At 46.1% G+C, this 21,697-nt stretch overlaps 1 protein-coding gene across 1 annotated transcript in view; it reads right to left on the bottom strand.

Moving 5' to 3' along the window:
• Nucleotides 1–21,697, bottom strand: part of TRIM66 (tripartite motif containing 66) — a 178,454-nt gene that overhangs the window by 105,929 nt on the left and 50,828 nt on the right. Inside the window, exons 2-5 of the mRNA XM_030201027.1 lie at nt 17,204–17,307; nt 15,928–16,075; nt 10,460–10,592; nt 6,004–6,120 (exon numbers count right to left, since the gene is read on the bottom strand). Coding sequence (XP_030056887.1) covers nt 6,004–6,120; nt 10,460–10,592; nt 15,928–16,075; nt 17,204–17,307 — 502 coding nt within the window. The remainder of the gene's footprint in view (nt 1–6,003; nt 6,121–10,459; nt 10,593–15,927; nt 16,076–17,203; nt 17,308–21,697) is intronic.

Below are 21,697 nucleotides of genomic sequence, written 5' to 3'. Positions count from 1 at the left end.
TGCCCATAGATGCTAGAGGTGTGTTTAAATTTTATGAGTTTGTAACTGCGGGGGGATGTGCAGTGAAGCCTGTTACAAGGCTTCTGATTGGCTGTCTGAGGCCCCAGGGAGAGCTGGGAGCTTGAGGGGCATGTAAGACAATCTTGAGGGGCAGTGTGGAAGGCAGCTAATAGGAGCCAGGATCTGCTAAAGGGCATGAATTTGGACCACTGAGGTGGCAGGAGGCAGCCTGACCCATAGATTGGCGTGAATTTCAAGCCAATCCAGGGGACAGGAGGGGTGGAATAAAGAAAAAGAATAGCAGCCCAGAGGCAACCTGGGAAAGAGAAGCAAGCCTGGGCAAAGAGAAGAGGGTGAAAGCATGCTCTGAGAGGGGAAGATCGGATCCAGGTAGGAGTGTGCAAGCTGGGGCAGAGGAGGGCATTCTCAGGCTGGAGGAGAAGAAGATCAAACCCAAGCAGGAGTGAGCTGCAGGCTGGAAGAGAAGTACCCACTGACGAGCCCCAGATGAACAGAGAGAACTGTTGAGTCCTGTAAGGGGCCGGGCACCAAAGCAGACAGGAACAGAGGAGGAGGAGAAGGGGGTCTAGAGTGAGCCGGGGGCAAAAGAGGAGCCGAGTTGCAGGGGAACAGGTGAGCTGGGGTCAAGAAGAGGAGCTATAGCAGTAGCCACAGAGGCCATTCTTCAGGCAGAGAGAGAAGCAGAGGAGGAAGAGGGACCACACTGGGGAGCTGAGACGTGTTAGGAGCAGTGCAGAGCTGAATAGAGAGCAGTGTGGCAAGGTTCCTGAATCCCAGAAAAGTCCACCCAGCGCATCCCTCCATGTGTGTGCTTGCCTGTCCAGAGAGGAGAAAACTGGCCATGTGACTGCCTGTCCTGTAAAGAAGAGGCCTATCCGGAAAGGGAAGAAGCCCCACAAAGAGAGAGACAGAGAGACACCCCCTCTCCCCCGCACTGAGTGCCCAGATTCCAAAGGAACTTTTTTTAGAGTGTCTGCCTCAGGAGGATCCAGCACAGAAGCCTGCTGGTTCGAGTGCCCACACGTAAGCAAGCCTGCCCTAGGGAAGCAGCTGCCCAGCCTAAGCCTCGAGCCCTGTGAGTGCTTGCAGTTAAGGGCCTGCCTTTAGGAGGTTTAGTTTAGCAGTCCACCAGTTTGAGTAGAGGGTGTATAACAACATAAAAGAAAAGGGGTCATATATTGGGAGGGCTAGATAGGAATTGCCCTTGCTTATCTTTTTATTTGAATTTAGTTAGCCCACAAGGTCCCTTGCCAAAGAAAATACTGATTGAGGTTAGCACACACAGCAAGCACAGGGAGTCAGGATTTAATTTTTTTTAGTTCTTTGAGTCAGAGCAGTAAGTATCCTGGAGTTCCTGAGCCGGTGAGCTGACCTCGCCAACCAAGGAGATGTGGATGTGGAGAAGACTAAGGTACCCAACGCAAGAGAGCAGCGATGCTAGCGAAGATTTGATACACCAGTAACATTATTGTGTGCACACAAATTGAAAAAATATATATATTCAGTGCACTCCATTTAAGTGCACGTCGGATAAGAGCATGCTCTGTTTAACTGCATGCTGTACTTTGGTCCCATTTTTTGCCACCATCAATTTCTATGGGGACAAACTTCGTTTTAGCGCACCACTGATAAGTGCAAGATTCGCTTATATGCATGGTTCAAGACCGCACCTCTGGAGGAAAGACTCCGCATAAGCACGTGCATGGAATATGGAAGCTGATTGGTGCATGACAACCGAGATTTCAAATTTACTGCCTCTTTAACTGCCCCAGGCAGATAAGGGGAAAGAATGTTGTTGGAGCATGCACCGGGGTTGTCGTCGTCGTGGCGGAAGCAGCGGAACTGTAAGACTTTAACACTGGCTGAACGAATAGAAGTTCTTAAAAAATTAGAACACAAAGAAAGTCAAGCATCTATTGCGAAAGAATATGGTGTCAATACCAGTCAAATTTCACGTGTCTTGAAGCAGAAAGACCAGCTTCTAGAAGACTGGCAAAACAATACAAATCCACAACGGAAACGAAAACGTGCGGGAAAAGCTGAGGAGGTAGAATATGCTCTTCTTCGGTGGTTTTCTCGAGTCAGGAGCAGACAGTTTCCTGTCAGTGGTTCACTGCTTATGGAGAAAGCTAACCAGGTAAAAGTCTTGGTCTGACTGAATTCAAAGCCACTGTTGGATGGTTGGAAAGATGGAAGGAAAGGAACAGCATAAAATTCAAGAAACAGCATGGTGAGAAACAAGACGCTGATGACTTTGGTGCTGAAAATTGGGTTGTTTCAGTTCTTCCTAAATTCCTACCATCTTGAATGAGTTTGCACCTCGTGACATTTTCAATGCTGATGAAAATGGTCTCTACTGGCGAGCGATTCCTGATGGAACACTTGCATTCAAACATGCCGAAACTACTGGAGGTAAAACATCGAAGGACCGACTGACGATCCTCCTTTGCTGCAATATGGATAGGAGTGAGAAGTTGGAACCCCTCGTCATTGGAAAGAGCAAACAGCCCTGTTGCTTCAAGAAAGTTAAGCGACTTCCTGTGTCATATGAGGCTAACGCAAATTCGTGGATGACTGGGGAAATTTGGAAGCAGTGGCTAAAGAAGTTAACACTAGAATGCGGGCACAAAAGCGTCAGATTTGGCTGCTTTGTGATAACTGTGCTGCACACAGGGATGATGTCAGACTGTCTAACGTCAAGGTGCTACAAGCGGGCAAGCTTTGTTAAGGATGTGAAGAGGGATGAAGCAGGTGCAGCTGTTGCAAACGTGTCAGATGACGAGGTTATTGACATCCCATCGCTACGTAGCTGTTGATTACGATCTACAAACAGCTGAAGACATCACTGATGTTGAGATATCCTCCTACATGCAGGCAACAACTGCTGATGATGGAACAGATGAAGAAATGAGCACCGAGGCACACGCTGATGAAATTCAACAACCTCCTCCTGTCACTTTTGCAAGAGCGCTGGAGAGTCTCAACATCGTGCGGACCTATCTGGAGGCCACTGGATGTCAGTGCTATGACAGTTTTTACCGTCTGGCAGACGTAGTCTATGGAACTCAGAGACGTCAACTCTCGGCGGCCATTTTGAATCGGCGCCGCGATCAGCAACAGGAAGGATGCATGCAGGGCAGCGCTCCGGGCAGGAAAGAGGGCGAAAGAGGTCACTAGACCACCAGGGCAGTAGTAAGTAAGGGGAGGGGAGGCTAGCAATCTGCCCGTTTGTCTGTCCACCAGCCCGAAGAGGTCACTAGACCACCAGGGCAGTAGTAAGATAAGGGGAGGGGGGTGACGGGGAGGGGGGGTGATGGGGTGTGACAGGGGGAGGGGAAATGTGACAGGGGCGGAGTGAGGGCGTGAAAGGGGGTGGGGCAGAGTGTGAAAGGGGCAGGGCGGGTTGTGAAAGGGGGCGGGGCAGGTGTGTGGTGGTGGGGCATGTGTCCTCCTTTTTGGGGGACAAAATATGGTAATCCTAGGTCCATGGGACCACCAGACCCCAACTACCCCTGTCCCAAGCAAGGCAAAATGGGGGCTGGAGTTCCAGCGGACCTCCAGTCCCCCCGGCAATCCCCCCAGGTTCAAGAAGGGCTGGAGATCCAGTGGGTCTCCAGCCCCCACTAACTCCCCTCAGCATTTCTAAAAAGTCCCTGGTGGCCCAGTGAACGACCAACCCCCCCCCCCCCCCCCCAGCGACAGGGGGGCAGTCCCCCCAACACCCCCCCCCGAAACAGTTCAGGGAGGGATGGAGATCCGGTGGGTCTCCAGCCCCCCTAACCCCCCAGCATTAGCAAGGGGTCCTTGGTGGTCCAGTGTCAATCCCCCTACCCCCCCCCCCCCAACCTTGAGTTGGAGGAAGGAGGTAGCCTGCCTCCCTCCCTTCTACTCCGCCTGCAAAATGGCGGTGCCCAGCCCTGCCCAGTGTATCCTGGGATGCGCTGGGTGGGGCTTCACACCATATAAGGGCATGGCTAGGCGTCACCATTTTGCAGGTGGCATAGAAGGAAGAAGAGGGAGGCAGGCTACCTCCCTTCTCCAACTCAAGATAGGGGGTGGGGGAGTAGGGGGTAGGGGGATTGACACTGGACCACCAGGGACCCCCCTGCTAATGCTGGGGAATTAGAGGGGGCTGGAGACCCACCGGATCGCCAGTCCTCCCTGAACTGTGTTGGGGGGATCTGAGGTCCGGTGGACCTCCAGCCCCTCCTGTCGCTGGGGGGGGGGGGGTCGTCGGTTCCTGGGGGAGAATGGGGGCCTGCAAGCATGCAAAGAAGTGAATCTATTAACTAAAGACAAGGGGAACTGCTGCTTAGAAAAACAGTAACTGTGAAGGAGAGCTCTGGAAAGGCAGTGAGCTCTGGGAAGACAGTGAAGAGACCCAGCCCAGGAACACGGGACAGGAGCCAGGGAGTGCCCATTCTGAGGCCAGGGTGGGCCAATGCAAAAGTCACCCTGGGTGGAGGTCAGACCAGTAGGGTCTGAACCTGAAACACAGAGAGGAGCACAGCCTTTGGAACACTATCTGTGGGGATAGGCATGGACTGGAGCTGTACAAAGTGTAAATAATCCTGTTTCAGAGTGCCTTGTAAAATATACCCTAAGGGAGGAGAATACAGGAGTTCCCCTGGGGAATATCAGAACAATTTATTTAAAGATTGCAAAAACTGAAGGGGAGTTTATGCAGTTGCAATGTTCCTGTGGTTTCAAGTTGAAGAATAAACCGTTTGAGTTTTAAACTGCTGACTGTGAAGTGGTCATTTTGGATTAGACAGTGAGTGTATTGCTGTCCCCTCAAGACATCCTGTTTAACTGTCAACCTTACTTCCCACAGGAGTTTTGGACATGATTTTGAGTTTCCTGGGGGACAAGAGGGTCATCCCACCCACTAACACTTCTTTCCCCAGGTAGAGGCACCAGGTGCCAAGTGAGTGAGTTAGTGAATAAGGGTCTGACGGAGTCTGCCCTATGCTAGGGCTCCAGCCCCTCTCTGACCCCTGACCCAGAAGTGCCCAGGCAAAGGGGTGTTAATGTTTTATTGTAATCTGCTTTGACGCTTTGCAAATGGCGAACAAATTAATAAATCAAATCTTATATCTTCCAAGCTTAGCATGCAATTTCTGTATTTTGAATACACTGGGATGGATCTCTTTTTATTTTTGTTCAGCTCCTCAGATTATTCCCCATTGCATTAGAGTGCAACCTGTGTAATTAAAATGCTTAACAGCTGTGTCATAGCTATTGGAGCTATTATTAATAATCTTCCTGGTAGCATTCTATCATATATTCTACTTGGCTTTTAAACTTTGAGCACTGCATACTGATGGGGGAGCTGGTTCACTGGCAGAGAAACTGGGTTCAAATCCTCGAACAGGTCTTCCATTTGTGGGCCAGTCAGGGATGCTGCAGAGGCAATATTCACAACCCTTAGGAGGAGAAAGTCCTAGTCATCCTGCAACAAGGTCATGGCCTGGCAGCTTCCACATGGAAGTGTCGATTTTGCAAGTTCCACATGTAGTGTCCCATGTTATAAATCTGCATGTATAGGTGCTGCCATTTAAACACTGAGGCTGCAATCTTTACTTGTTTTCATTTTAGAGGTGTGGAGGAGTGTGGTAGCCGTGTTAGTCCACTCTTAAGGTTATCAATAGAAATCAAACAAAATAAAACATGGAAAAGAAAATAAGATGATACCTTTTTTATTGGACATAACTTAATACATTTCTTGATTAGCTTTCGAAGGTTGCCCTTCTTCCTCAGATCGGAAATAAGAAGGGCAACCTTCGAAAGCTAATCAAGAAATGTATTAAGTTATGTCCAATAAAAAAGGTATCATCTTATTTTCTTTTCCATGTTTTATTTTGTTTGATTTCTATTGATAATTTTAGAGGTGAAAATTAACTAATTTTTTTCAGTCGATTTTATGGGATTAAAGAGAAAGGAAACTTCTGCTTATGTTGGAAGCAATAAATAGCGTTGTACCTCTCTTCAATCTGTTTAGCTGTTGCCTGGATGGCAATTTTCTTTTCTTCCACCTGAGTTGTAACATTCTCTAAGAGAATCCTCTGATTCTGCAAAGCTTCATCAAGATGTCTAAACCTAGGCAAAAGAAGAAACAACGTAGATAGCTCCCAGCATGAAAATGGATTAACTGTATATTCTCATAGTCAGCAACACCAGAATCATTATGTGAAAAACATATAATTGTGTAGAACATGTTGCATCTTCCTTTCTTCTCCCCCCCCCCCCCCCCCATCAATTCCATTCCTTTCTTCTGTGTGTTATTCTGTTCATTTCCTGCTCAGTATATCCATTCTCACCCTTGTCAACTATGGTCCTGCCTACAATTTTTTATATGTATGCAGCTACACAGAACAAGGACTAGAAATAAACTGCAGGTCATCCAGTGCTAGTTCTAATCAAACCAAACCTCCTTATGTGGTAATTAACGACACTGCAAAAGGATCATGGTACCAAAAATGAAAAGTTCTGGGTGAAGGCAACAAATCAACCTTAAGACCATGGGCATAGTTTGACTTTCATTTGGGGGGGGGGGGGGGGCAAAGGATGGGGCGGAGCATATTAGCATATTCACTTGTAGTGAATATGCTAATATGTGGAGTGGAGGAGTGGCCTAGTGGTTAGGGTGGTGGACTTTGGTCCTGGGGAACTGAGGAACTGAGTTCGATTCCCACTTCAGGCACAGGCAGCTCCTTATGACTCTGGGCAAGTCACTTAACCCCCATGTAAGCCGCATTGAACCTGCCATGAGTGGGAAAGCACGGGGTACAAATGTAACAAAAATAAAATAAAAAAATAAAATATATCCTATATAATAAAAAGCATCTCCAACGTTCTGAAGCTGACTCCGTGGCACTGTGGCAGTGTAGGGTTCGTAACTCAGCGTTTCATTGGCTCTCACTGTCCCGCAACATCACAAGAATGAGGAACCAATCAACGGTCTGTAAAAAACGCCCAACCCGCCTGCCCGGTCCATTATTGCCACCCAGCGATTCTCCTCTCTCCCCTGCCCCCCCTCCAGGCACCCACCAAGTCTCCGTCGCTCCTTTGAAAGCTCTGCCCGTCTGTAGCCTTCCCTTCCAGTTTGTTCCCTCCGAGTCCTGCCCTCGCGGAAAGAGGAAATGACGTCAGAAGGCGGGACTTGGAGGGAACGAACTCGAAGGGAAGGCTACAGATGGCCAGGGCTTTCAAAGGAGCGACGGAGACTTGGTAGGTGCCTGGAGGGGGGGCAGGGGAGAGAGGAGAATCACTGGGTGGCTACAGGGAGGACAGAGGAGAATCGCTGGGTGGCTGGAGGGGGGCAGGGGAGAGAGGAGAATCGCTGGGTGGCTGGAGAAGGAGGCAGGGGAGAGAAGAGAATCACTGGGTGACTGGAGGGGGGGCAGGGGAGAGAGGAGAATCACTGGGTGGCTACAGGGAGGACAGAGGAGAATCGCTGGGTGGCTGGAGGGGGGCAGGGGAGAGAGGAGAATCGCTGGGTGGCTGGAGGGGGGGCAGGGGAGAGAGGAGAATCGCTGGGTGGCTACAGGGGGGGCAGGAGACAGAGGAGAATTGCTGGGTGCCTGGAGGGGGCGCAGGGGAGAGAGAAGAATCGCTGAGTGGCTGGAGGGGGGCAGCGGACAGAGGAGACAGTCTCACTCTCTCTTTGTCACACACACACAATCGCACATTCACTCTCTCGCTCTCACACACAGTCACTGTCAAACACACTCTGTCAAACATACACACTCCGAGGAAAACCTTGCTAGCGCCCGTTTCATTTCTGTAAGAAACGGGCCTGTTTTTACTAGTATATATATATATATATATATATATATATATTCATTTGCATATATATATGCAAATGAATATGCTAATATGGAGGAAGGAAGGGAGAAAGAGCTGGCTTTTTTGGGAATAACCATAATGAATATGTATGATCTCATACATATTCATTATGGTTATTCCCAAAAAAGCCAGCTCTTTCTCCCTTCCTTCCTCATTACCCAGCACTCCCTCTTCCTCTCCAGTAGTATTTCTCCACCTTAGACCTTAGAAATGCATACGCTCTATATGTAGATCCTTCAAGAGGTAGTGTGTCATGATTTAGGCTCTAAAACCCTTTCTGATGTTTTGGTGCCACCTCAGTAAGGCCAACACACTTGTGCAAAAACACACTCATAACCTTACCAAACCAGAACAGCACTAATTTCAAGGACAGGACAAGCTACAACCTTATGCGTGGAAAGGCAGCACTGTAATTACACCGGGCTCTAAAACACCAGTACACAACCTAGTGAAACAAAAAAAACCAAAACAAAAAGGGCTGCAAATACTACACGCTAGCAGAATACTGCATCTTGATCACACATGAAAAATACATGACACAACAGATTTGACACAAGGAACTAGAAATAAAAAAAATATGAAGGCAAAATACTGAACTGGAAAGTTACCTCAAGAAGTCAGACTTAGCATGCAGCAATACCAGAAAAATTGAAACTTACATGCAAAATATCACAGATGCACATTTCCAAAAGCTGACATATTCCAATTAATAAATTCTGAAAATACTCTTTTCTACCTTTGTTGTCTGATCATTTAGTTTTTCTATTCACTTTGGTCCCAGTGTCTTCTGTTTTATGCAGTGTCTTTCCATTTGATAGTTTTTCACTCACCATGTCCACCATCCTACTGTGTCCTTATGCGTCCTGTCTACCACCTGTAGCCCTGTCCCTATCCTTCCTCCAGTTTCAGTATCTGCCCTCAAAGTGTTCTGATCCAGCCCTTAAATTCAGCAGTTTCCCAACCATCCATATCCAGCATTTCTCCTCACTCCCCTTCCCTCCAACCATGTGCATCTCCTTCCTTTGTCATTCCTTCCCTCCATCCTTGTCCAACATTTCTCCTCTCTTCCCTGCCCTTCACTCCATCCATGTCCAGCGTTTCTCTTCTCTTCCCTCCCCTCCATCCATGTGCATCTCCTTCCTGACTTCCCTCCCCTCCATCCATCCATGTCGAGCAACTCTCCATTCTCCCCTGCCCTCTCCTCCATCCACCCATATCCAGCAAATTTGCTCTCTCCCCTGCCCCCTCCATTCATCCATCCATATCCAGCAATTCTCCTCTCTCCCCTGCCCTCTCCTCCATCATCCATGTCCAGCAACCCTCCATTCTCCCCTCCTCCACCCATTCCATATCCAGCAAATTTCCTCTCTCCCCTGCCCTCCCCTCTATCCATCCATGTCCAGCAATTCTCCTCTCCCCTGCCCTCTCCTCCTCTCCAACGTCCAGCAATTCTTCTCTCCCCTGCCCTCCCCTCCTCTCCACATCCAGCAATTCTTCTCTCCCCTGCCCTCCCCTCCATGTCCAGCGATCTCTTCTCTCCCCCTGCCCTCCCCTCCTCACCATGTCCAGCAATCTCTTCTCTCCCCCTCCCCTCCTATCTATGTCCAGCAATTCTCCCTGCCCTTCCTCAGCTCCCTGACAGCCTTCCTATCCGTTCCTTCCTGCCCCCCCCCCACGCATGTTTAAACCTTTTATTTTCCTCGCAGCGACGGCAGTGAAGCACACAACACAGCGGGCTCGCCTCCAGACTTCCCCTTCCCTCACACAATGACCCCACCTCACGGAAACAGGAAATACATCATTGCAAGAAGGCGGGACACTGAGTGAGGGAAGGGAAAGGCTGGAGGCGAGCCCGCTGTGTTGTGTGCTTCACTGCCGTCGCTGTGAGGAAAATAAAAGGTTTAAACGTGATCGCGGGGGGGGGGCAAGAAGGAACGAAGATGAAGCCTGTCCGGGAGCTGAGGGGGAGAAGAGCTGACTGCAGATTTTTAGCCAGCCCTGCTTTTGGGGGGGGGCAATGCCCCCCCCCCTTGACCCCCCCAAACTACGCCCATGCTTAAGACCAATACAGAAAGGGTACAACACACTCTGGGCTGGATTTAGTAAATGGCACCTCAAGTTGGGCACCGGAAAAAAAACTGGCGCCTAGCACTATATTATAAAGGGCACTCCAGGATGAGCACTCATTATAAAACAGAGCTGGGCGCGAGGACTTACACCAACTGAAACTTGGTGTAAATTCTGGTGTGTAAGCTGTGCATGCATCCGCGGTGTTCTATAAAACTGCGTGCAATTTTCCAGAATGCCTCTGACCCGCCCATGCCCTTCCCATGGCCACGTAAAAATACAAGAACTATCCTATAACTGGATGCATAAGGGTATTTCCATGCCAGTCTGCTGTTCAGTGCCTTGCATCTGTTAGAATGTATTTCCGCACCCAACTTTAGATGTCCTTGTTAGAATTCCCCAGTCTCTTACTGGGGAGCTACCAAGGAATGCAGTGGGATGGCTGCTCCCTCCCTCCTCCCCCCCCCCCCCCCCCCCCCCCCCCCCCACACACACACCTTCCCTTCTTTTCCTCTCCAGATACCTGTGATCTTTATGCTCCAGGATCAAACAGTTGCGGCAAGTTAAGACATCGCATGTCTCACAAAAGAACTTCATGGCTTCTTGGTTGTGAAGTGGACAAAACAATGAGAATTCACCTGAGCCTCCTTCAGTTCCTGCAGGACAAGAAGAGAGTGCTGTAATCCCAAAACAAGTAATTTGAGTGTTGTATAGTACATCGATTTCACAAATGTTATTCATGCTCCTGTGGACTGGAGAGGAGAATTGAGGGATGGATCACCTAGGATGTGCTAATAATATTCCTACTGTTCAAAAAAAATAAGAATATTAATGAAAGTATATGCTAATAATATTTCTATTGCTACTGGCTGCACCATAACTCCTACTGGACAACGTGGGAAAACACCATCTAACTTCCTTCCCACATTTTGCATTCCCCTTGGCACCTTCATTTGCAGTATTATGGCACTTCAAGGGGTGTGGAGAGGAACTGAGGGGAAACTTGTTTGTAGCATGTGTGGTACTAGGTTCAGGTATTAGCCTATAAAGCACTTTATTCAGGATTGCCTCATTATTTGTCTCTCAGTCAGGGGCAGCCCAAGGCAATCTGCCACCTGAGACAGGGATGAGATGTGCCCCCCCCCCCCCCCCCCCCCCCCCCCCCCCCGCTTCTGCCTGTTCTGGCATCTCCCTCTTTCCCTCCTCAACCCTCTTCCCCACGTTTACCTTAATTTTTCTTTTCCAAAAGGCGGCAGCAGTGATTCCCATAGGCTGCCCTGCCACAGTGCTGCCAGCACCGGCCTCTTCAGTCTACTGCATCTCGCCTCTGAGAAAACAGGAAGTTACGTCAAGAGGCGATCCACAGTAGGGAGAAGAGGCCAGTACCAGCGCCAGGGCAGCCTATGGGAATCGCTGCCACTGCTACTGCTGCCTTTTGGAAATGAAAAAAAAAAGGTAAATGTGGGGAACGGGTTTGAGGAGGGAAGGGGAGCGTGCCACTCCTGGAAAGTGCTGCATGAGGCTCACGCCTCATTTGGCCTAATTGTAGGGCTGTCACTGGTCTCAGTTATTAACTCCACATTGTCCAAATAAGACATTATAATCACAAACTCAAATAGATTAGCAATTCCATTATATTTTTGAGCCAGACAGGATTCTACTAGAGAACCAGCATTTTTTCACAGCTCCTACATTATGGAGTTCCCTCCCACATGATCTCTGCAGATGGAGGTTCAATTAGATCCTTTTAAAAGGGGGACTAAAAAACTTCCTTTTTTAGGTCAGCCTTCTTGGAATGATGAATGGCTCAGATTACCTCAGTGTATATGGCAGTTTGAGAGTTTCTGTTGTAGTGATCGAGATGCATTATCCCCCTCATTCTATAACATGAACACTTGAGCCTATCATGCGCTCAGATTATAGAACATGCACTTATGCACGTGGATGTTACAATTCACATGTTAAGGACCAAATTCTATAAATTGCACCAAAAAATTGGCACCGAAAAAATAACATGCTAAGCGCTATTCTATAAATGGCACTGAAAGTTAGACACCGTTTATAGAATACACTTAGGGATAGATTCTATATATCAAGCATAAAAAATTGGCAATGAAAGTATACCTAAATTTAGGCATACTTTATAGAATATGCCTACATTTCTGCACAGTCTATAGAATACGAGTGCCCATCTGTGCAACTAAATTTAGTTGCAGGCAATTGGTATAAATGCCAACGCCTAAATTAGGCAAGGACCAAATATATTCTATAACAACACGCATAGATTTTAGAAACACCCATGAACCACCCATTCCACATCCATGGTCATGCCCTGTCTTCAACTATGCGACTTCGAATTTACACACATCACATTTCAGAATACGCTTAGACAGTTGTGCGCACAAATTCTAACTAATGCCAATTTGTGTTAATAATTGCTTGTTAATTAGCAATTATTGGTGCTGATTGGCTTGTAAGTTAATTAAGTTGTGCGCACAAATCCAGAATATGACCAGATTTGCGCGCACAACTTAGGTTGCGCTATAAAGAATCTGGGAGTTAGCACCTAACTTTACACACAAGTAAATCCTGGTGTAAATCCTCGCTTCTAAATTTGGCACAGATCACCCTTATCCTATAACAGCAATCATAAATTTTAGGAGCGCCCCCAATCCACCGATGACCTTCCCATGGCTGTGTCCCCTGTTCGGAGGCGTGTAACTAAAAATGCATGCATACATTTCAATTAAGACAAATTAGTGCTGATAATTGATCATTAACACCCAATTATCTGCACTAATTGGCTAGTTTAATTAAATTGTGCATACAATTTTTAAGCACCATTTATAGAATTTCGGGGTAAGTGCTAATTGGCCACTAAGTATTATTCTGTAATCTTAGTCCACAAGTGCAAGTATAAGGGAAACATTCATGTGGGCAGCTCCCACAATTATGTTCATGTTACAGAATAGCTTCATTTTACATGCTAAAATGTTTTATTGCGTATTGTGTTGACATTATAATACAGCATACTATGCCATGTCTTGTTTTTTGAATGTTTTTACTACTATAATTGTCTATTTCCTGTGTTTGACTTATTCTTGATGTACACCGCCTTGAGTGAATTCCTTCAAAAAGGTGGTAAATAAATCCTAAATAAATAAACAAAGTGCTGCATTTAGGAATGCATGTTTACACCTGCCATAGACATGGCATAAGAATGATAGTATTCTTAAAACATGTGGTATCCTTGCTTTTTCTTTTATTTTATGCTGTTTAATGAACTTATCTGTATTCATAGAAGAGTTATAAAAGCTCTGAAGTGGCTGACCAGCTAAGACAGACAGACTAGAAATCAAAAATTAAACGAAAGTAAGGTGGACCTTTTACTAAAGTTTAGTGCATGCTAAATACAAAGAAGCTCATATGTATAAAATAGGCTTCTTGTCATTTAGTGCATGCTAAGCTTTAGTCAAAAGGCCCCTAATTTGGTAGAAGCTGGAGCTCTTACACTCTGTTGCATGGAAAAAGTCTGGACACCTGTAACATTTTTCCATGTGTAAAACCTAGAATAACTTTAGCCACGCCTGCAGGATCCTGTTGTCAGGAGAGATCAAGCGAGAGATGGTACGTGATTAGAAAGCAAGAACTGCTTTTCGTAAAAGACAAATCCAAATATTGAAAATAAGTGAGAGCTGATGTATAATATATAGGGGTAAATTTATAGGTCACTAAAAGTTAGGTGTCAAACACGGGGCACTAATCTAGTATTCTATGATGGCAGAGTTGTGAGCCAGATCTGTTCTAAAACACTAGGAAGTCTGTGGTTATGCGCCAAACTTTAGGTGCAACCACTTATGCCATGTTTATGCTAGCATAAACAGTGGTGCCTAGCCATACTTCGGTGAGGGGGCACATTTTAGCCCCCTCCCCGACACTTTTGACCCCCCCCCCCCCGGTGGTGCTGCCCCTCCCCAGTCCCTTTCGACCCCCCTCCTCCCCGCCACCAACAGGTACCTTTGCTGGTGGGGGTCCACAACCCCCGCCAGCTGAAGTCCCCTTCATCGCCAGTCTCTGAGTCCGGCGCGTTCACTGATCTAGATTCTTTTTCTGTGAGTCCTGACGCCCTGCACGTTCCTACGTGCAGGACGTCAGGCATAGGAGCCAACTTTTCAAAATTATTGAGGGTGCTAAGCCCAATGGAAATAACCCCTCCTTAGACACATACAAGGAATTTTCTCAATATTGGGGGTGCTCAAGCACCCACAGAGTCGGCTCCTATGGTGTCAGGACTCACAGAAACAGAATCCAAATTAGTAACGCGCCAGAGACTGGCGCTGAAGAGGACTTCGGCTGGTGGGGGTTGGGGACCCCCACCAGCAAAGGTACCTGACAGCGGCGGCAGGGGAGGGTTGGCGTCGGTGGGAGGGGGGGTCGAATGTGGCGGGGGAGGGTCGGCGGTGGGGGGGGTGAAAGCAGGGGGGCCAGGGCTAAATCTGTGTGGGCCCATGCCCCCATGGCCCCACCTACCTACGCCCCTGGTGGCAACTGGCACAGCAATTATTTTATAATGTGTGCGCAAGAATATTTGGACTGTCCCTGACACGCCCATGCCCCTCCCACATAATGGCCCCTTTGCATCTGCACATGAGATAACTTACATGCGCGGTTTATAGAATAGGGGTGTAAGTCTGTTATGCACGCAACTGTAAATTAGCACTAATTAGTGCTTGTTAATGCTAATTATTGGTATTTATCACCAATTATTCAGCAATTTAGTGCCAATTAATGATACACCCATAACTGCCTTTATTGTATAACTACATGCCCAATTTTGGGCATCTATAGAATTTGGGGGTTAATGTATAAAGACATAATGTAACATAGAGGAACTTTTAGTATCAAACTGAGTCATTAATGAATTCCTGTGGTTTACAGGGGCATATATGTAAATGAGAATGCTGCCAAAAGACAGTCAGTCATTTCCTGCCCAGAATGCCATCACCAATTCCTCTTTAGTGAATAGAAACTTACAAATTGTGAAACAAGTCCATTAATTCTCTTTCCACATATCATAAAAACTACAATCAACCTGACGATATTACAATTCAATTTTCATATGTCAATTCTTCATATATAATAATGAAACAATGAGAAATGACCATTTATCTCAAGCAGCTTTTCCAAAATCCATAAAGCTAACATTGAGTAGAAATGTTAGACACCTCTGGTTCGAGACACACATTAACAACTTTTGTTACATACAATGAACATGGCTAGCCTGTAACTATTATCCCTGAATTCTATAAACATCACTAACAATTATGTGCGCTATTTAATTGAACAAGCTAATTCATGCTAATAATTGGCTTGTTAAGCAGTTATTGGCACTAATTAGATTTAATTAGAATATATGCATATACATTTAGATGCGGGATCTGTGTCTAAATTTTACGCACGAGTTCAAAAAGGGGATGCAGAAATGGGAGGGTCATGGGCGTTCCTAAAATTAACACACGTGAGTTACAAAATAAGGAGAAAACGTGCCTAATTTAGGCATGAATATTTGCACCACATTTTAGTTAGTGCAAATGGCTGCACCTAAATTTAGACGCGATTCCCGGGCATAAGGGCTATTCTATAAACCGTGCCTAACTTTAAATGCAGCTTATAGAATAGCAATTTTTTCGGCACCAAATACAGAATTCACCCCTATGCTTTTAGAGCACAAGTGTGTATATATTTATCCTAAACAAGATTCAGGGTGAGTCCTGTGCATCAAAGCCACAGTCCTGTTTACTAAGGTGTGCTAGAGTTTTTAGCACAGGCAATGCTATGGGTGTCTCTAGCATTAGTGCGCACTAAAAGCGCTAGTGCACCTACAGCACGGCTTAGTAAGCAAGGCCCATAGTGTGTTATCTCCATGCTTAGGTATTTGTGTGTGGTGTTTTCCACTCAGTAGTGGTGTTACAGAATGTTGTTCCATTCTACCTGAATAGCCCTTATGTGGGACAGACAGCAAATGGTCTCCAGTGTCTTCGGGATGCCGATGCTCTTCTGTGCAGGGACTGCATAACCACTTGTTGCAACTGGTGCAAAGGCTATGGGCAGGTTTCTTCTCCATGCATTCAAAGCAGCTCTGAAAAATAAACAGTGAAAGGTAAATGTCTACTGTAAAGAGTAAGACTTTTGTGTGAGGTGAGATAGGGCTTAGCAGGTCTTTTCTATGTCTAATGGGTATCCAGCTAAATAAGAGTTGGGACTGGGAGCTGATGCCATAAGCCTTCAGTCACAACCACCTGAGGCTTTCTCCCCATTTTGTACCTCCTTCCCAACTCCCTAGACCAGTCATTGAAGGGACAGTTGTTGGCTGCTGGCCATGCAGTAGCAGGGCTGGCGCAACATGGTAAGTGCGGTAAGCATGGCAGGAAGGCGCTGACCTCTGAAGGGCACCACAAGCCATGCTTACCAGCAACTGCAACTCCTTGTCCCAGCCCTCTTCTCAGATGCTAGCTGAGGGCCCAGCCCCAGCCCCCAGTCTCCACCTGCCCACCCTCAGCTCCCTCGACAGCCTCCTTCTTCTCATTTCTGCTGCCAAGCGATCTGCATTTAAAATCTTTTGAACTGGCAGCACCAGCTTCTGTGAAAGAAGCAGCTTGTCTCAGGCCTTCCCTCTCTGTGTCCCACTCTTCTCTGATATAACTTCTTATTTCTGCGAGGGAGAGATACAGTGAGGGAAGACCCAAGGCAAGCTGCTTCTTTCACAGACACTGGTGCTGTGCTGCCAGCTTAAAAGATTTTAAATCTATGACACCTTCCTGAAACACAGGGATTGGTCAAAATGGTGTACAGAAGTATAACATTTTCCCGACATATGGAATGGTAACCACTAACCAAAAGCAACTCAGAACCCAACTCATGCAGTAAAGATGTCAATCTAGGGCCTGGTTCATCAAAAGCAGTTCCCAAAGGTATACAATCGGGGAATGGCTTCTTTTTAGGTTGCAATATGTTTTTTATTGATGACAAATACCATCACAAGAACCATTATTAGAATACAGTCAATCAACAAAACTATATATCAGCAGATTCCAAAGGAATCAGTTGTACAAGAAAAGTGTACATATGAATCATCATCAAATTTAACAATACCAACTCTTTATCCCTTCAGTCTACCTCCCCCCCCCCCATAACCCCCCTTCACCAAACCCCATACTCATCCAAGGTCTTCTTTTTAATAAATCAGACCTCTGGTGTTTGCATTTACCCTGGCCATAGTGGGATTTATTTTCAGAAAGTCCTTCAGAAAGAAGTTCTCAACCACATCTGTTGTGAAGCAGGTCTGTTTACAGACAGGGCAGGAAATGATACCTAGGTGAAAAAGAGTCAGAGTAAGCCAGGAAATGAAGTTAACCACATTTTAAAAATGTGGTACTTTTATCATGCTGTAACAAACAGTCCCTAAAAAATAACCTCTAAACACAAATGTCAAATTGCACATTGTATGATGGTACAAAAAACAGACTGTACTAGTATCACATGGCATTTCAATCTTTATAAATGCTAACATGTACAATTTATAGGCCCTTCAACTAGAGCAAGACTGTGAATCCAAATGGCCAATGAAATTTAATGTGGACAAATGCAAACTGATGCACATTGCAAAGAATAATCCGAATCATAGTTACCTGGGAGTCAGCACCCAAGAAAAAGATCTAGGTGTCATTGTAGACAATACGCTGAAATCTTCTGCTCAGTGTGTGGCAGCAGCCAAAAAAAAAGCAAGCAGGATGCTAGGAATTATTAGGAAAGGGATGATAAATAAGACCAAGAATACTATAATGCCTCTGTATCGCTCCATGGTGCAACCTCGCTTTGAGTATTGCATCCAATGCTGGTCGCCAAATCTCAAAAAAGATATAGTGGACTTAGAAAAGGTTCAAAGAAGAGTTACCAAAATGATAAAGGGGATAGAACTCCTCTCATATGAGGAAAGGCTAAAGAGGTTAGGGCTCTTCAGCTTGGAAAAAAGACGGCTGAGGGGAGATATGATTGAGGTCTACAAAATCCCAAGTGGTGTAGAGCAGTTAAAAGTGAATCGATTTTGTACTCTTTCATGAAGTACAAAGACTAGGGAACACTCAATGTTACACTGAAATACTTTTAAAACAAATAGGAGGAAATATGTTTTCACTCAATGAATAGTTAAGCTCCGGAACTCGTTCCCGGAGGATGTAGTAACAGCAGTTTGGACAAGTTCCTAGTCTGCTATTGAGATAGACCTGGGGAAGCCACTGCTTGCCCTGGGATTGGTAGCATGGAATGGTGCTACTAATTGGGTTTCTGCGAGGTACTTGTGACCTGGATTGGCCACTGTTGAAAGTAGGATACTGGGCTAGATGGACCATTGGTACGGCTTTTCTTATGTTCTTACTTATAAAATATTCAGAAAAGTAGATTGATGTTTATTTTTAATTAAAAACAATAATAAAATAGCCTCATGAGCTTCAGCAGTCGCAGATACTCATATAGAGGTCACCTTACTACTACTACTTGACATTTCTAAAGCGCTACTAGGGTTACGCAGCGCTGTACAATTTAACATAGAAGGACAGTCCCTGCTCAAAGGAGCTTACAATCTAAAGGACAAATGTACAGTCAGTCAAATAGGGGCAGTCTAGATTTCCTGAAAGGTAGAAAGGTTAGGTGCCAACATTGAAGAGGTGGGCTTTGAGCAAGGATTTGAAGATGGGTAGGGAGGGGGCTTGGCGTAAGGGCTCAGGAAGTTGATTCCAAGCATAGGGTGAGGCGAGGCAGAATGAGCGGAGCCTGGAGTTGGCGGTGGTGGAGAAGGGTACTGAGAGGAGGGATTTGTCCTGTGAGCGGAGGTTACGGGCGGAAACATAAGGGGAAATGAGGGTAGAGAGGTAATGAGGGGCACATGTGGCACCTAAATGGAGTCATCAAGTTGTAGAATTGCCCCTTAAGTACACAGGACTGGATTCAGTAAATGGCACCCAAAGTTAGGCGCAGTTAAGATTCGCACTAAGCTACTATTCCGTAAAAGGCGCTCTGTGCCAAGCAGCTTTTACAGAATATTAGCATAGCACACTTCCTGTGCCTAACTTTGGGTGTGAGGAAAGCTGGTGCAAGTCCTGGTGCCCAACTGATGGCAGTTTGGCGCTCAAATCCAAGTATTCTATTGATAATGCCTAATTTCTGGGAACACCCCTGACCCACCCATGCGCCTCCTATGGCCATGCCCCCTTTGAGTTGCGCATTATGAAATTTAGGCACCCATGATATAGAATAGGGCATAGGGTAGATACGCATATAACTCCTAATTATTGCCAATTAAGTGCTAATTAACTCCAATAATTGATTGTTAGCACCTAATTGACTTATTAGTTTCCACATGCAACTGGGATCCGTGCCCAGGTTTGGGCAACCTATAGAGAATTTGGGGGTAGTGTGGAATGGCGTGAAGAATGGGCATAAACTGCATTTTGCAATTAATGTGCACTAAAGTTACCTGTTACTGCTACAGATTATGCAGATCACCTATCACCACCTCAATAGCAAGTCCTTTTTCTACCACTCCATTTCCCTCAATAGGTGACGTTAAGTGATCAGAATTGTCATTCACTTAATGCACAGTAAATGCATTTGCTCTGGGTTAACTAAATGGACAGATGACAGCACACCCCCAATAGGAGTGGCCTAATGGTTAGTGCAACAGGCTTTGATCTGGGCAACCTGGGTTCAATTCCCACTGCAGGCTCCTGGTGACCTTGGGCAAGTCACTTAGGGGGTTTATTACTAAGGCGCGCTAGCATTGTTAGTGTGTGCTAAAAATAGGCACGTGCTAAACGCTAGAGAAAGTACCTGCATATAACCTGTACAGTGCTGCATATAACTAGTAGCAATACAGAAATGATTAGTAGCAGAGTTAGTACAGTTCAGCTAATTATTGTATAATAACTACAAAACTACTGCACTTTAATAAAAGGGCCCCTTGTGGAAGAATGTCACCACAATGAATAAACTAAAATCAATTGGAAAGGGAAGATAGTGCAAAGCTACAAATGCAGGGTCATGGCTCCAGATCCCAGTCCCATCTCCATATCATGAAAATGGAACTCCAAGTCCATTTTTAACAAAGGACTATGAGTTCATAGATGCAAGGACTGTTTATGAGGCGAAAGAATTTCCCTGAAATGGAGTTAAGGTGAAGCTGAACTTAAGCCCCTATCAGAGAGTGATTATTTGTTTAAGAAAAAAAAAACTGCAACTTTAAACAGCAGAGAGATTTCAGCATCTGGGAGCCTATTTTCTAAAGGCTTTTTGGACTTCAGAGAAGCTTCCTGTCATAAAATCAAGCCATATCCAGTAGTAATAAAGGTTCTGAATCTAGATAGATGTGAAATGGTTCAGATTTCTAAGGGTAATGTATATATCCTGGGAAAGATGTTATAATAAAAGAGTCCTGGTAGAAAAAAGCCTTCAAAGTGGTGTTTGCTGAATGGTGAAACAAACAACCTTGAAAGCAGAACTTAATTTACAATCTTTTAGGAAAGGCTTAAAACACTTCTTATTCCCAGTCTAAGGCGATCTACATCCTGCTTTTTTCTCCAGGCCTCTGAAGGCCCTCATTCCTAACACTCTAACATCTTGTAAGACACCTGGGGCCATATGGCTCCAGAAAAAGGAGGACGGATTGAGCCAGCCGGGTTTTACTTCCATTGCTTTCAATGGAAAGCAATTGCTTTCAATGGAAGTAATTGAGCCAGCCGGGTTTTACTTCCATTGCTTTCGAGCAATGGAAGTAAAACCCGGCTGGCTCAATCCGTCCTCCTTTTTCTGGAGCCATATGGTAACCCTAGCCGCGGCCAGATGCATCAACCAAACGTAAAAGAATCTAAAACGTTAAAGTCCTTAACAAATTTGAAAAAATGAAGAATGCACCATGTTCGGTACGGTATTGAAAAGTACAATGTATCAAAGATTCATTAAACTGGTGTATTCCCCGTCGGTAATCAGCCCCTAAAGCATGCGCAGAGCAGCCAAGCATTATGCTGACTGCTCTGCGCATGCCACAAACGTCAAAACAACAACAACAACAAAAACCAACACAAACATGTGGCTCCCAAAATTAAAACAAAAATCAAAAAATCCAAACTGGCATGTTTAAGTGAGATTAAATAAAAACGCTATCAATAAAGAACGACAAGGTAGATGCAGTACTTCATAGGCTTCCCCCTGCATTAATAGAAAAGCAAAACAAAAATCAAAAAAGGATCGGGAGGGGGCAAAGGCGCTCATCAGGAGCGTCCTGTATGGATGGACGCCCCCCCCCCCCCCCCGCCCGAGGTCCTCGCTGCTCCCCGCTTCCCCCTGCACGAAAACTCAAAATTTTAGCAGCCCCGGCCCCCCTCCCTTCCTCTCTTCCTTTCTCTCTACTCTCCCACAGCTCCGCCTCCCGCCATCCTCCGCCCCATGCCCTGCCCCCGCCACCCCCCCCCCCCGAGGTCGTTGCCGCTGCCCCCCCTCCACCAGGCCCCCCCTCCGCATTACCGGGCCCACGCAGCGCCTCTCACCTCTGTGTGACGGTGCTGCACGGGCAAGAAGAACATCTGATAGCCGCCAGTCTTCAGGACGTCTCTCTCCTTCCCTGACCTGGGTTTACGTCAGACGGGGGCAGGCCCAGGTCAGGGAAGGAGAGACTTCCTGAAGACTTGGCGGCGATCAGATGTTCCTCTTG

Source organism: Microcaecilia unicolor, chromosome 4, assembly GCF_901765095.1.
Source record: "Microcaecilia unicolor chromosome 4, aMicUni1.1, whole genome shotgun sequence".
In the NCBI taxonomy this organism is placed as follows: domain Eukaryota; kingdom Metazoa; phylum Chordata; class Amphibia; order Gymnophiona; family Siphonopidae; genus Microcaecilia; species Microcaecilia unicolor.
Note: the sequence above shows the minus strand (reverse complement) of the source record. Positions and strands in the feature narration are given on the sequence as shown.